The sequence below is a fragment of the Carcharodon carcharias genome, chromosome 15, assembly GCF_017639515.1.
Source record: "Carcharodon carcharias isolate sCarCar2 chromosome 15, sCarCar2.pri, whole genome shotgun sequence".
In the NCBI taxonomy this organism is placed as follows: domain Eukaryota; kingdom Metazoa; phylum Chordata; class Chondrichthyes; order Lamniformes; family Lamnidae; genus Carcharodon; species Carcharodon carcharias.
Genome location: NC_054481.1, coordinates 56,569,807 through 56,584,036, shown reverse-complemented (window position 1 = coordinate 56,584,036; position 14,230 = coordinate 56,569,807). Strand labels below are relative to the sequence as shown.

At 43.6% G+C, this 14,230-nt stretch overlaps 1 protein-coding gene across 2 annotated transcripts in view; it reads left to right on the top strand.

The window, feature by feature from the left end:
• The first annotated feature begins 3,089 nt into the window (after positions 1–3,089).
• snx8a (sorting nexin 8a) overlaps positions 3,090–14,230 on the top strand; it is a 49,008-nt gene continuing 37,867 nt past the window's right edge. For both annotated transcript variants that reach the window (XR_005945272.1, XM_041206008.1), the window contains exons 1-6: positions 3,090–3,211; positions 5,117–5,295; positions 6,742–6,859; positions 9,299–9,420; positions 10,413–10,493; positions 11,505–11,665. Coding sequence is in view for 1 of the 2 variants with exons in the window: in XM_041206008.1 (XP_041061942.1) it covers positions 5,158–5,295; positions 6,742–6,859; positions 9,299–9,420; positions 10,413–10,493; positions 11,505–11,665 (620 nt within the window). In the remaining variant the exon portion in view is untranslated. The remainder of the gene's footprint in view (positions 3,212–5,116; positions 5,296–6,741; positions 6,860–9,298; positions 9,421–10,412; positions 10,494–11,504; positions 11,666–14,230) is intronic.

Genomic DNA, 14,230 nt, shown 5'->3' with positions numbered 1-14,230 from the left:
CCCCCCACCCCCGTCTCTCTCTCTCTCTCCCCCCACCCCCGTCTCTCTCTCTCTCTCCCCCCACCCCCGTCTCTCTCTCTCTCTCCCCCCACCCCCGTCTCTCTCTCTCTCTCCCCCCACCCCCGTCTCTCTCTCTCTCTCCCCCCACCCCCGTCTCTCTCTCTCTCTCTCCCCCATGCCCCCGTCTCTCTCTCTCTCTCTCACCTCAATGCCCCCGTCTCTCTCTCTCTCTCCCCCATGCCCCCGTCTCTCTCTCTCTCTCCCCCATGCCCCCGTCTCTCTCTCTCTCTCCCCCCACCCCCGTCTCTCTCTCTCTCTCCCCCATGCCCCCGTCTCTCTCTCTCTCTCCCCCATGCCCCCGTCTCTCTCTCTCTCTCCCCCATGCCCCCGTCTCTCTCTCTCTCTCCCCCCATGCCCCCGTCTCTCTCTCTCTCTCCCCCCACCCCCCGTCTCTCTCTCTCTCCCCCCACCCCCGTCCCTCCGCGCTCTGTCCCCCCTCCTCTCTCCCGCCCATTTCCCCGTTTCCCCCCCCCCCCCCCCCCCCCCCCCCCCCCCCCCCACCCTCCTCCCCTCACTCATCATCAGGTTGTGGGTTCAAGGTGCTCTCCAGCGATTTCAGCACAAAACCATCACTGACACTGCATTGTAGTTCTAAGGTTGAGATGAGCGTAGATGGGGCTTCTTTCTCAGGTGGATGTAAAGAAGCCTCTGATGATATGTCGAAGAAGAGAAAGTCATTTTTCTCTGCTGTTGTTACAGTGATGTATGTTCAAAAGGCTGTAAAGCACTTTGGGACATCTTGAGATTGTGAAAGGTCATTTGCCTATCTGTCTTTAACACTGATCCTTATGTTTACATTAGGTGATGTGCCTCCCTATTACCGCGAGGTGTATGAAGCCATTTGCTGTAAACAGGAGGACCAAGTGCGGAGAAGTGTCTTTCGTAAACTGTTGAACAGGACTGAGCTACCACCTATTATACAAAACAAGGTATTGATGTAATCCCTCAGCAAGCTCTGACACAAGATGCGATGTTTGAGTCTGTTGCACGGAGAATATTAATTAACTCAGGTGTTCTACAATGCAAAGTGACCTATGGAGAGGTTTGCTGGAGAGATGGAAATATTGTTATCAGTGTGAAGTTTAAGATAAAATGGGTAATGAAGAGAGTTGTGTATTTGCTTCGGGATTTCTCAAACTGAAAGAGTTGCCTTTTGACAGTCACTCGATGTTACGACTTGAAACAGGGAGAAGCAGAGCCTTTGGAAGCTGTAAGTGATGTTCATCTGGTTATTGTAAAAGCAGCAATTCTGCGGATATGGGCAGCATGTGTGAAGTATGACTGGTGTGGGTTTTTTTTTTGTTTGTGTTGAGTCAAGGGAGGGATATCTTTTCTAGAGTATTACTTGGCTGCTAAATGGCTTTTAGTTGTTGCTTTTGATTAGTTACAGTAAAGGTCTTAAAACTTGAAACCTTGTCATGTGATCCTTTCAGTTGGTCATTGGGAATTCAAATATCTTTTTAAAAAAGTTATTGGTCTCTGCGGGGATTGTAACAATATTTAAAGAGGATTGCATTTGGAGTTGGAGAGCTGATCGATTGTATAAACTGTTGACATTTTTGTCAAGTTTTCTACCCCTCGTCAATGGAGTTCTCTCTTTGATGGAGCTTGAGGTCATAAAATAATGACTTGTTGGAAGTGTTGGGGACAGATATTGGACAATAAGTGTACTAAATGTAATTAGCACCTGGGCAGGCATCAGTGGCGTTTTGTTGTCCTGTTCTGCCTGCATGTCACGGCTGGTCTCTGCTCTGAAAGTGCGTTATCCTCTTTGATCATCAGAAAGCTTGAGTTGGCATCTAAAGAAGGACAGATGCATTTCTTTGTCTAAGATGTGTTGCTGCTCTCCAAAGCTAAGGTAGTGACCAGATAATATGTTATGATATATTGTTTGAGGGATAAATATTGGCCAGGACACTGAGCAGAGGCTCCTCAAAATAGTACCATGAGATCTTTTACGTAGTCTGGAGAACAAATGGGGCCTCTGTTTAATGTCTCATCGGAAAGGGAATTGGATACATACTTTTAGGGGAAAAATTTGGAGAGCTATTGGAGAGTATGGGACTAACTGATTGTTCTTTCAAAGAGTTAGCCCAGGCACAATGGGCCCGATGGCAGCCTTCTCTTCTGTATTACACATGACAAATGGATTTCTGTGTTTTAAGTTGCTTCTTTGTAATAAATCTGCCAACTGTTCTATATGCTGTGTGGGGAAATTCAAGTTGTGTAATTGTTTTCCTCCCCCTTTCAGTGTGGACTGTTTGGTGATTTCCTGCTTAACTGATTACTTTGCTGTGAACAAAGCTTAGTTTAAAAAAAATAGAAAGTGATTGTACGTTGGACTATTTAGCCCATTGTACTGGGTATTGACCAGAAACCTATGGACTCAATATTGAATATTTCACATGGCTTTGCTTTTACTGGAGATTGGTGGAAGCACAGGAAGTATTTAATGCAGAATTACCCTATGGAAACCATTTAAAGCCATTGTCTTGGTCTGAGAAGTGATTGTAAGTAAACTGCTGCATTGATTTCTCTCTTGCCAATTTTTCTCTCTAAGCGTGAGATCCTGCCCTCCTTGTCTTATCAACTTGTCACTCTTTACAATGTTAGCACAGAACAAGAAAGAAAAAAGAAAACATTGCATTTAAGTGTCTCTTTCACCACCTCCAGATGTCCCAAAGCCCTTTCCAGTCAATTACTGACTTTTAAACTGTAGTCGTTTTTGTAGGAAACATGACAGCCAATTTGTACAGAGCAAGGTCCCACAAAATGACACTGACTTTACCAGATCAATGGAGAGAAAAAATTGCAAGAATATCATTCCCCGGCACTTCCCTAGCTTAGACTTAATGAGTACAAAAGGTTCACTTGCCCTCCTCTCATCCCAGAAAAAAATATAATGTACATGAAGTTTGCTATTTCACTTAATGGTGAGATTTGTCTTTTTTTGGGATGAGGTGAAAGATTATTGACTAACTGTGTTCTCCAGCGGGTGACTTCTAAATGCTATGTTTCCAGATTGCTGAGATTGTAGAATCCAAGGATGAGTCCATTACCAAGTCAGCTCTGTACAAAGCTTTGGTGTTGATTGCTCTTGCTCAGCAGGGGAAGCAGCCTTCAGCCAAACTGCTGGAGAACGTCACACAAGGTATGGCGAATTTCTTTAGTAGTTCCTCGAGAAGGATCAATGAATGAAAAGTTGTGCACCAGATATTTCCAAATTTTAAAAAACTCATTATCGAGATATGGGGTCACTGGCAAGGCTGGTATAGCCTGGGTGCTGGTGAACCACCACCTTGAATTGCTGCAGTCCATGTGGTGAAAGTGTTCCTGTAGTGCTGTTGGGTAGAATCCTAGAATAACTAAGGAAGAGGATGGAAGTGTAGGTGCCAATTCTGGTTTGTACTTTGCCACAAATATAAATGTCGTGCTTTTTTATTTTTATTTTGGAGTTGCCTCGTACTTGTTTTACCTTTTGGTGGCCTCTGATCCTATTTTCTGCATCTTGTACGTTCTGCAGAGGAAGGGCCAGTGTCCCTTCTGCAAGTAACCTCCAATGGTGTTCTTCAGCAGCCACTAAGAGGTGAGAAAGAGGATGTCCCAATGAAGACTTCTAACTCCATGTCTCCTGTTGCAGGGAATTTGTAATTCCAAGTTTGCCCCTTGCCCCTTTGGGCATTGGTGCCTATTCTTGCACATTTCTGAAATGTTTTATCATTTTAATAGGAGAAATGCGCAGGGAAGTGGAACTAATTGGATAGCTCTTTCAAAGAGCCAACATAGGCCTGATGTGCCAAATAGTCTCCTTCTGTGCTGCATGATCTCAGTCTATGCACCTCCCCCTAAAGATAGTAAGAGCCGTGTACACTCCATGTAAAATCAGACATTGATCAGCCTGTGGTATGTGCATCTTACAGGAATGTTGTGCTTTATGCAGAAGACAAGCACATTGTTTATATGGCTGCTATCCCCTGTGATAAATTAATATTCACTCCTTTGGACCATGTTGAATCAGTGAGTGAAGACGCTTGCTATTTAGAGCATAAGTATGCTGATTTCAGTTGGGTCTAATGGTTTACTGGGATGTGGCTACATTTCGCCTCTGCACTCAGACTAGGATAGAATCAGTCTGTCTGTGACTCTCTGGTGACCCCTATTGAAGTGTGTCTGGTGTTGGATGAGGGCAGGATCAAGCTTTGCTGTGTATATACTGCCTGTAGTTGCATTGCCCTGTAGACCTAGGGCAAAGTGCCAAATGAGTTACTGGCATTTGTCAGTACCTTCAGTTGGAGTAAATGTGGGCGGAGAGATAAGTTTACAATACATGATAAATGCAGAGAAATATGGCATCAGATGAGAGTTAATGTTGTACTCTGAGACGCCCAGAGTTCAGACTACTGTGACTGCAGAGAAGCTAAATAAAAAATAAAGAATTAGCATTGTTCATAAGCTCTGGTTGTCCCAAAGCGTATTCAATGACGTGGTTTTTGAAGGAAATTTGTGCACGACAAGATTCCATAAACAGTAATGTGATAATGATTGAGGAATAAATATTGGCCAGGACACTGGGGAGAACTCCATTGGTGCTCTTCACATGATGCCATATGATCTTTTACATTTACCTAAAAGGGTGATAGGGCCTCTATTTAATGTCTCACTTAAGATGGCACCTCGGACAGGGCAGCATCCCTCAGTACTGTATTGGGAGTGGTGGTCTGCACTTTGTGCCAGTCTCTAGAGTGGGTCTTCAATGCACAATTTCCCGACTCTGAAGCATGACTGCTATCCACTGAGTCACAGCAGATGCATGTAGTAAGAGAAAACTCGGGCTGAAGGCAGGGAGAAGTTCATAATTATTGCAAAGAAATAAAGTATCAGATGGGAGCAAATAGTCTTTTATCCATAGTATGCTAAGTATGTCAGGAGATTATAGGAACCTGTACTAAAGTTCTGCACCTATAGTGACTGCAGGGAGGATGAAAGTTTAGGTGTCAGATTGAGGGGCCGGTTGGGGTTTCCTGTGTTGTTCTTTAACAATCTGTTTCTTCCCAAGAATATCCAAAGCCTCAGCTGCGTGAGCTGGAGTCGATCCAGATGCAGGCTCAGGGAAATCCCATCCTCCTCTCACAGACTCTGCAAGACTTGTTGCATATTGACACGGTGCAAGTGGAACTCATTCCAGAGAAGAAGGGTTTGTTCCTAAAACATGTGGAATATGAACTTTCCAGCCAGGTGAGCTTGGCCAAGGGTTTTATCCCTCATTAGCTGGCTGATGGTGTTCTGGATTGTCCTAGCTGTCTCTTCTCAGTGATCTTTAAGCTTCAGCCTTGTACTCACAGACCTACATTGGCTCCTGGTCCACCAAAACCTCAATTTTAACATTTTACATCCTTGTATTCAAATCCCTCCATGTCTTGGCCCTCCCTATCTCTGTAATGTGTTTCAACCCTCCAAGATCTCTCTGCTTCTCTAACTCTGACCACTTATGCACCCCAATTTTTTTTGTTCCATCACTGATGGCTATACCTTTATATGTCTAGGCCCTCAGCTCTAAAATTCCATCTCTAAACCTTTCCACCAATGTCTCCTTAAAACCTACCTGCTTGACGAAGCATTTGTCTCCTTTGGCTTGGCGTCAACTGTCAGATCACACAACTTTGATGCTTTGTGGGATGCTTTGCTACTTTAAAGGTGCTATATAAATGCAAGTTGTTTTATATGTCAATGTTTGGCATCACTGAACCCATGCCTCTCCATTTTAACCTTGGTGATTTTCTGCAATGTGAACCTTGAATCTTCACATCCTGCTGTCACTGCTTAAGTCTCCTCTTTGCCTGTGGTTGGTTGTTAGTAAGCTGATTGTTTCACTGGGTATCCTAATGCAAACCTTTTTTCTGGACATGGTTCTTTGGTGTCTATATTATTTTTCTTTCCTAAGGCAGGAAAGGCACTTGTATAGTGCCTTTTGCAGCCTGCCTGCCCCAAATTACTTTACATCTGATGAACTACTTTTGAAACCTAGTCATTGTTGTAATGTATGAAATGCAGCAGCCAACTTGCACATAGTATGGTCCCACAAACAGAAATGAGATAATTAACCTGATAATCTGTTTGTAAGTGATGTTCGATGAGGGATAAATATTGGCCAGGACACACGTGGAGGGAAGACTCTACTTTCTCTTCTTAAAATAGTGCCATGGGAGTTTTTACATCAACCGAAGAGAGCAGACAGGGGCCTCGGTTTAATGTCTCAGCTGAAAGCCTGCACCCCCAATAATGCAACACTCTCCTAGTACTGGACTGGATTTTGTGCTAAAGTTTCTGGAGGGGTACTTAAACGCAGAACCTTCTGACTTAGTGGGTCGCAGTTGGTTAAATGCGGTTTGAGGATGGTTACCCTGATCTAATAGAATGGTGGAACAGGCTCGAGTGGCTTAGTGGGCAGCTTCTGCTGGCAAATGGACATCAGATGGGAAGAGAAACTGACTTCACCGTAACTGCATGCCATACCTCACAGTCAAATAACTGCCTGATACTCACTGGTGGAAGTGTGGTGCCATTGTACCCCTGTGTGTAGATCATCACCATTTTAGGAGAGAGGGTTTGTGATGAAGAAGAAAAGGAATAGAAGCTGTGTAATTAAAAAATTCCCAATCTCTTGCTGCATTTTTCTTTCAGCGATTCAAGTCATCGGTTTACCGAAGATACAATGATTTTGTGGTGTTTCACGAGGTGCTGCTCCAGCGGTTCCCATATCGGATGGTGCCGGCATTGCCACCAAAGAGAATGCTAAGAGGTAAAAATTTGGTGTGGCAAAATTATGATAAAATTGTGAAATTAGAAGTCTTCCCAAGTGCTCGGCTTCTTTGCCCTTATTTGAGGGAGATTTGGTAATGTTCAGCTTGTAGATCGGATTAGCACCATACAATCAAACAATTAGTGAATATCAACAGGGAATGAGAATGTCCTGTTTTTGTTGACCTGCATGTGTGGGAATCCTCCATCCAATAACAGCACGCATACATTGCACCAGGTCTTCAAGGAAAGCCAAATGTGGCTTGAGTGTGCAATGCAGGGAGGGAGGAGAATGTAGCTATGAATTGAACTTCAGTGATGTGTTGTAAGTCTACAGCCTGACTGAATTGAATTACACCTTCCAGGCAAAGTTCACGGTGATTATTATCCTACATGCTAGCACTGCCACTATATATCTTGCTAGTTATATGGAGTGATGTTACTAAATGCAGCCAACATAAGTAAAAAAGATAGGAACACCAGTGCTTGCTCTACCCACTAGACAATGCAACTTGGTCCACCTCCCTCAACATTACTGGGAATTATAATTCCTGAGAGAGGGAAAACCACGTAATCTGTTTCAGGAAAAAGAAACTTGCTCCCCAAGAGATTAAAGCAAACTTTAGAAGACCATGGTCACAGTGAAGCATCAGTTGGTCCATCAAGCCTGCCCCACACCAGGATGCTCAAAGGTTCATGACTAGTGAGTTCCTAGACCCAAACCACACACAGCTGAAAATATGTAACATCCTGGGAGAAGCATGAAAACAGGGTTAAAAACCCTGGGGCAATAAGGGGGTGGGGCTGTAGGGAGAAGAGGAAGAGAGGGGGAGGGGAGCAGAAAAATCTGGAATTTTCCTCTCCCAATAAATATTACAAGAGTGAAGAGTATTTCTTTCCTCTCACAGGAATACTAAAGGCCAGGTGGAAAACATGTGATCTCTGCAGTCAGTGAGATGGCCACTCCAAGTCTTGTACAGTCTTATGTTCCTAAGTGGCTTATATTGGGTTGGGGATGATTGGCAATATTGTATAATGATGTTTACGAGAAAAGACCAGTTGGTCCATCAAGCCTGCCCCACACCAGGATGCTCAAAGGTTCATGACTGTTTTCATGCTTCTCCCAGGATGTTACATATTTTCAGCTGTGTGTGGTTTGGGTCTAGGAACTCACTAGTCATGAACCTTTGAGCATCCTGGTGTGGGGCAGGCTTGATGGACCAACTGGTCTTTTCTCGTAAACATCATTATACAATATTGCCAATCATCCCCAACCCAATATAAGCCACTTAGGAACATAAGACTGTACAAGACTTGGAGTGGCCATCTCATTGACTGCAGAGATCACATGTTTTCCACCTGGCCTTTAGTATTCCTGTGTGAGGAAAGAAATACTCTTCACTCTTGTAATATTTATTGGGAGAAGAAAATTCCAGATTTTTCTGCTCCCCTCCCCCTCTCTTCCTCTTCTCCCTACAGCCCCACCCCCTTATTGCCCCAGGGTTTTTAACCCTGTTTTCATGCTTCTCCCAGGATGTTACATATTTTCAGCTGTGTGTGGTTTGGGTCTAGGAACTCACTAGTCATGAACCTTTGAGCATCCTGGTGTGGGGCAGGCTTGATGGACCAACTGGTCTTTTCTCGTTCATCAATCTTATATGTTTGTATGTAACATCCTCTTCCTTCCACTGACTCCCTATTTGGACAATTACACTTGGTTACAGCCATCTGCTATGGAAGAACAGAAGTAGGCCATTTGCCCCTTTGAACCTGCTTTGCCAGTTAGTATGATCATGGTTGATTTGATTGAGGCCTTAACTCCACTTTCTTTTCTGTCCTCCATAACCTTTGACTCTCTTGTTCATTGATAATCTGTAACTCAGCCCTGAATACGTTTTTCAGTTCTTGAGAATATATGCTGGATTGTTTTTGCTGAACTGTTTGTTCACTTTTTTGTTTGGGGTCTGAATATAGTGTAATATTTCACTAAATTTGCATCTTAAGCCTAGGAGTAAAAGCTGTGGCTGTTCAGTCATTGAGTATATTCAAGTCTGATAATGATAGATCTTTGGATATTAAGGGAATCAAGGGATATGGGAACAAGGCATGGAAGTTGAGCTGAGAAATAAGATCAGCCATGATCTTATTGAATGGTGGAGGAGGCTTGAGGGGCTGTATGTCTTACACCTACTCCAATTTCTTATGCTCTTAATGTTGAGCAAGATTTATGCTGACAATTTGTCGAAACTCATATTGGCACTGAGCAGTTGGTTCCTTGAAACTATGCTTGTCATTGAGCATTGTACCAACCTTTGCTACTTTGTAGGTGAGGTTTTTTAAAAAAAGTAATGCTTGGAATTTTGAATAAGGTGGCTGCTTTATTTTGTGTTTACTCTGCCATGCAAGTGTGTTGAACTGTTTTGAATTTACCCCCATCCAGCTGACCGTGAGTTTATTGAGTCTCGGCGACGTGCTCTGAAACGCTTTGTTAACCTGGTGGCTCGTCACCCGTTCTTTTCCGAAGATGAGCTTCTGCAGATTTTCTTGTGCTTCAGTGGTCCTGTGAGTATAGCGTAGAGCAACACCCTTGAATTGATCTGTTTGCCATTTCTCACATTCAATAAGGTTTCCTGGAAATGACTGGTTGGAGTGTAGAACGAGTAGTGAGCAATGGGCTCTATCTAGAGCAGTGAGAGAGCGTTGTGCAGAACGGAATGGTGAAGGGTTGTAGAAACAATTTCTTCCCCGCCTTGCTGCTGAGTGCCTGGTCTCAGCTTAGCTGTGTTGAGAGGTGTTGAATGAAGCCAAGTCAAGGACCTCCCTTTTCGGGGGTGGGGGGATGAGAGTGGTCAGGGAATTCTCACCATGCCTCTGATGCCCATTTCTTTATAACAGCCCACCTTTCTGCACTGAAGTGTGGGCATGGTGGAAGACCTAAGAGGGGAAAGAATCTCCCAGAGTTACAACTGATGTGATCTCAAAGAAAATATGGATTTTTTTTGTAACATTTTGATGCCTTGCTTTATAATTATAGTGAAAAGGTTGCTATGACTACAAAACAGAATTGCCTAAAATTAAACTGTTTATTAATCTAATGCTCATTTTACTCGGTTACTGGGGACAACATTAAGAAAAGCCTCTCAAACTGTTAATGGTTGAAGTATCATGTTTTAACGTGTATTATTGATGACTAGTTATTTCCTACTGTCCTTTTTTAAAATAATAAAATGGCTTCCAATCTTCGTGTTTCACATATCCTCGAAAGAAAGAAACCTGTCTAAATCTAAATTTGTGACTCCTTTTCCATACCAATGGGCCTGACTTTTAACCATCCTTCATAATGACCAAGTGAATCACTCTGTTGTATGAAACTGCTACATGCCACATTAATTGCACTGGTTGAAGAACAAAATCCACCATTAACTTGGAGGGGCAAAAATGCCAGCCATACCAGAAGCCGCCTGAGAATGAAATTTTTAAAAAAAAAATTGTTTGAAGATTGACCCTGCCCTTGAAATAGGATTTTACATATTTCCCCTTTTCTTTTTGAAAAGGATGTCCAGAATAAGATTCGGGAATCATTGCGAGGAGTGGGCGATGAGTTTATGACGTGTGGAATCGCAGCAACAGCTAAGGTAACGATTGGACCATTGCTGTTGTAGGGGTAAATATTTCCTTGGCTAATCCAGTGATGTTTTGTTTACTAATGTTTTTGGCATGAGGGTTTCAGTGAAGTAATCATCATGCTACATTCATTTGCAAAGCAACCAAGAGTATAATTTCAGATCATGTTCTTCCAAACTTGGGTTGTCTGCAGAGAGCATCCTGGAGTTTAATATTAAGTACTGCTGGTTGCAGATCATATCACTAGCCATTGGAACTATTTTCAGTCAAAGGTGTTACACAAAAAAACTAAATGTGTGACATGAAAGGGTCTGTATTTTGGTTTTGAACTCTAGGACTCCAGATCATGCATCAGAACAAGAGTTGATCATTCAGCCTCTTGAACGTGAAGTTCAATTAGGTTGTGGCTGATCTGCAACTCAACTCCATTTACATGCCTTTGCTCCTTATATCGTAATATCAAGACTGAGCAGACATCTCATCTCTGTGTGAAGGCTTCAGTTGTCCCAGTATCCACAGCCTTTCGGGGAAAGCAATTTCCAAACTGGTATAAAATAAATAACTAAATCATCTATTTGTGTCATTGGTTGAGGGATAAACGTTGGGCAGGACACTGGGAGAGGGGAGCTCCCCTGCTCTTTAAATAGCACCACGGGATCTTTTACATCTATCCGTGAGGGCAAACAAAGCCCCGGTGTAATGTCCTATCCAAAAAATAGCATCCGTGACAATACAGCACTCCAGGTGCAGCCATGCTAGATTTCTGACTAGTGCAATGAGGTGATGCTGAGGTGGGAGTGTCAGCCTCAATTATGTGCTCAAGTCTCTGAATCTGGTGTTTATTAATCTAACTTATGAAGTTCAATTGATATTCTATAGTTGCATCCTTCAAGGAAGGAAGTGCCCAGCTTTCAATTGTTTTATTGAAGGAAAAGACAAGTATTGCTATGTTAATTCCATGAGTTCAATTGATAATGTAAGGATTTTTCTCTTCTCCATTCAAAACGCCTGAAAAAATGCAGGAACTACTTCCTCCTGATATCCAGACTCAGTTTGGTGCCAGCAGGGAGCTGATTCGAAACATCTACAACAGCTTTCATAAGCTGAGGGACCGGGTGGAGAGAATGGCAAACAGGTCTGCTGAGAATGCCACTGATCTCCTGTTGTTCGGAAAGGAATTGAGGCAAGTGTTGAGACTTTCTGCGATGTGGGACCACTTATGTCACCATCTATTTGCTTGTTACTGTGACCTGTGTCAATGGATTTTTTGCAGTTTTTTAAAAAAAAACCTGCTCCTGTCATTCTTGCAGTCCTGTCATGTGCTTTTCTTTGCTTGTGAGCCCCTACAGCTCTAACTGGCTTTGGGGAGGAGAACAATGTTTCTTGTTCATTTTTTTTAATCCCCCTCCACATTTTCCCTAATCTCAGAAGCAGCTCTGTCCATATATCTCCTGCTTTACTCTCCCCCTTCGTTGCCCCCGCCCTCCCCTTCGCTGCTGGAAGCGAGCTATTGAAATGTTATTGCGTGTATATTTGCATCATAAAAGCTTGTTCTTTGTGCTAATTTGGAAGCTATTGGCCCAGCTAGGTTTTAAAGGGGTGCATCACAAGCTGTGATTGCCATTGCTGGTTAGTTAAGGATGGAAATAGTCTCAGTCAAGCCCACAAAAGTTATGTTCAGTGAAGCAGTGAGCAAGAGTTAATTTGTCAGGAAATTCAGAAGCCACAGCAGTGATTGTGTCACCATAATCGATGCGCTAAGGAAGAACAGAACATAGAGGTAGGTTGGAGGGGCGGGAAAAATAGGCCATCGAGATGGGTAGGCGGGGGAGGCAGGAAGAATAGAAAGAATGTTTTTCACCAGGCAGAGAGATTGGAAACAGCTGTCGTTTGTTTTTGCAGGAGTGAATTTACGGAGAGCACTCAGTTGCAGGGTCAGCGACTGAACGAGATTCAAAATAGCAACCACCCCCAATACCCAGGAGAAGCTCAGGGGCCATCCTGAAGTGAGCAGAGAAATGGTTCTGGCACAGCGAAGTAGGAAATGTTTGTGCTGATAGAACCCAAGGCTCCTGCAGACTGAGGGGGCTAATTAAAGCTGAGCAAAATGGGACTTCATTCACTGTTTTTCATGTGGCAAACAAGATTAAATTGTCTTAAAGTTTAACCTGCATTTGCTACTGTTAAAATAAGGAAGAACTTTCATGGTATAAGCTCATTTTACAACCATTGGATGCCCAAAGTGCTTAACAGCCAATTAAGTACTTTTAAAGTGTAGTCACTGTTAAGTTAGTTTTACACATTCATGGGATGTGGGCAACACTGGCTAGGCCAGCATTTGTTGCCCATGACTAATTGCCCTTGAGAACGTGGTGGTGAGCTGCCTTTTTGAACTGCTGCAGTCCATGTTTGTAGGTACACCCACAGTGCTGTTAGGGAGAGAGTTCCAGGATTTTGACCCAGCAACAGTGGAGGAACGGTGATATATTTCCAAGTCAGGATGGTGTGTGGCTTGGAGGGGACCTTCCAGATGGTGTTCCATTGCATCTATTGCCCTTGTCCTTCTAGATGGTAGTGGTCTTGGGTTTGGAAGGTGCTGTCTGAGGAGGCTTGGTGAGTTCCTGCAGCGCATCTTGTAGATGGTGTACGCTGCTGCCACTGGTGGAGGGAGTGGATGCGGTGCTAATTAAGCAGGCTGCTTTGTCCTGGATGCTATTAAGCTTCTTGAGTGTTGTTGGAGCTGCACTCATCCAGGCAACTGGATAGTATTCCCTCATAATCTTGACTTGCGTCTTGTAGATGGTGGACAGGCTTTGGGGATTCAGGATGTGAGTTACTCGCCATAGGATTCCTAGCCTCTGACCTGTTCTTGTAGCCACAGTATTTATATGACTAGTCTAATTCAGTTTCTAGTCAATGGTACCCCCGGATGTTGATAGTGGGGGGATTTAGCAATGGTAATGTCATTGAATGTAAAGGGCAATGGTTAGATTCTCTTTGTTGGAGATGGTCAATGTCTGGTACTTGTGTGGCGTGAATGTTACTTGCCACTTGTTAGCCCAAGCCTGGATATTGTCCAGGTGTTGCTGCGTTTGGACATAGACTGCTTCAGTATCTGGGGAGTCATGTCTGATGCTGAACATTGTGCAATCGTCAGTGGACATCCCCACTTCTGACCTTATGATGGAAGGAAGATCATTTATAATGCAGCTGAAGATGGTTGGGACTAGGACACTATCGTGAGGAACTCCTGCAGTGATGGAAATGAGATAATTGACCTCCAAACCCACAACCATCTTCCTTTTTGCCAGGTATGACTCCAGCCAACGGAGTGTTTTTCCCCCGATTCCTATTGTCTCCAGTTTTGCTAGTGCCTTGATGCCACACTCTGTCAAATGCTGCCTTGGTGTCGAGGGCAGTCATTCTCCCCTAACCTCTGGTGTTCAGCTCTTTTGTCCATGTTTGAACCAAGGCTGTAATATGATCGGGAGCTGAGTGATCCTGGCGGAACCCAAACTAAGTTTCAGTTAGCAGATTTTTAAGCAAGTGCCGCTTGATAGCACGGTTGATGATCCCTTCCATTACTTTGCTAATTGGCCGGGTTGAATTTGTCCTGCTTTTTGTGTACAGGACATACCTGGGCAATTTTCCACATTGCCGGGTAGATGCCATTGTTGTAGCTGTACTGGAACAACTTAGTTAGGGATGCAGCAAGTTCTGGAGCACAAGTCTTCAGCACTATTGCCGG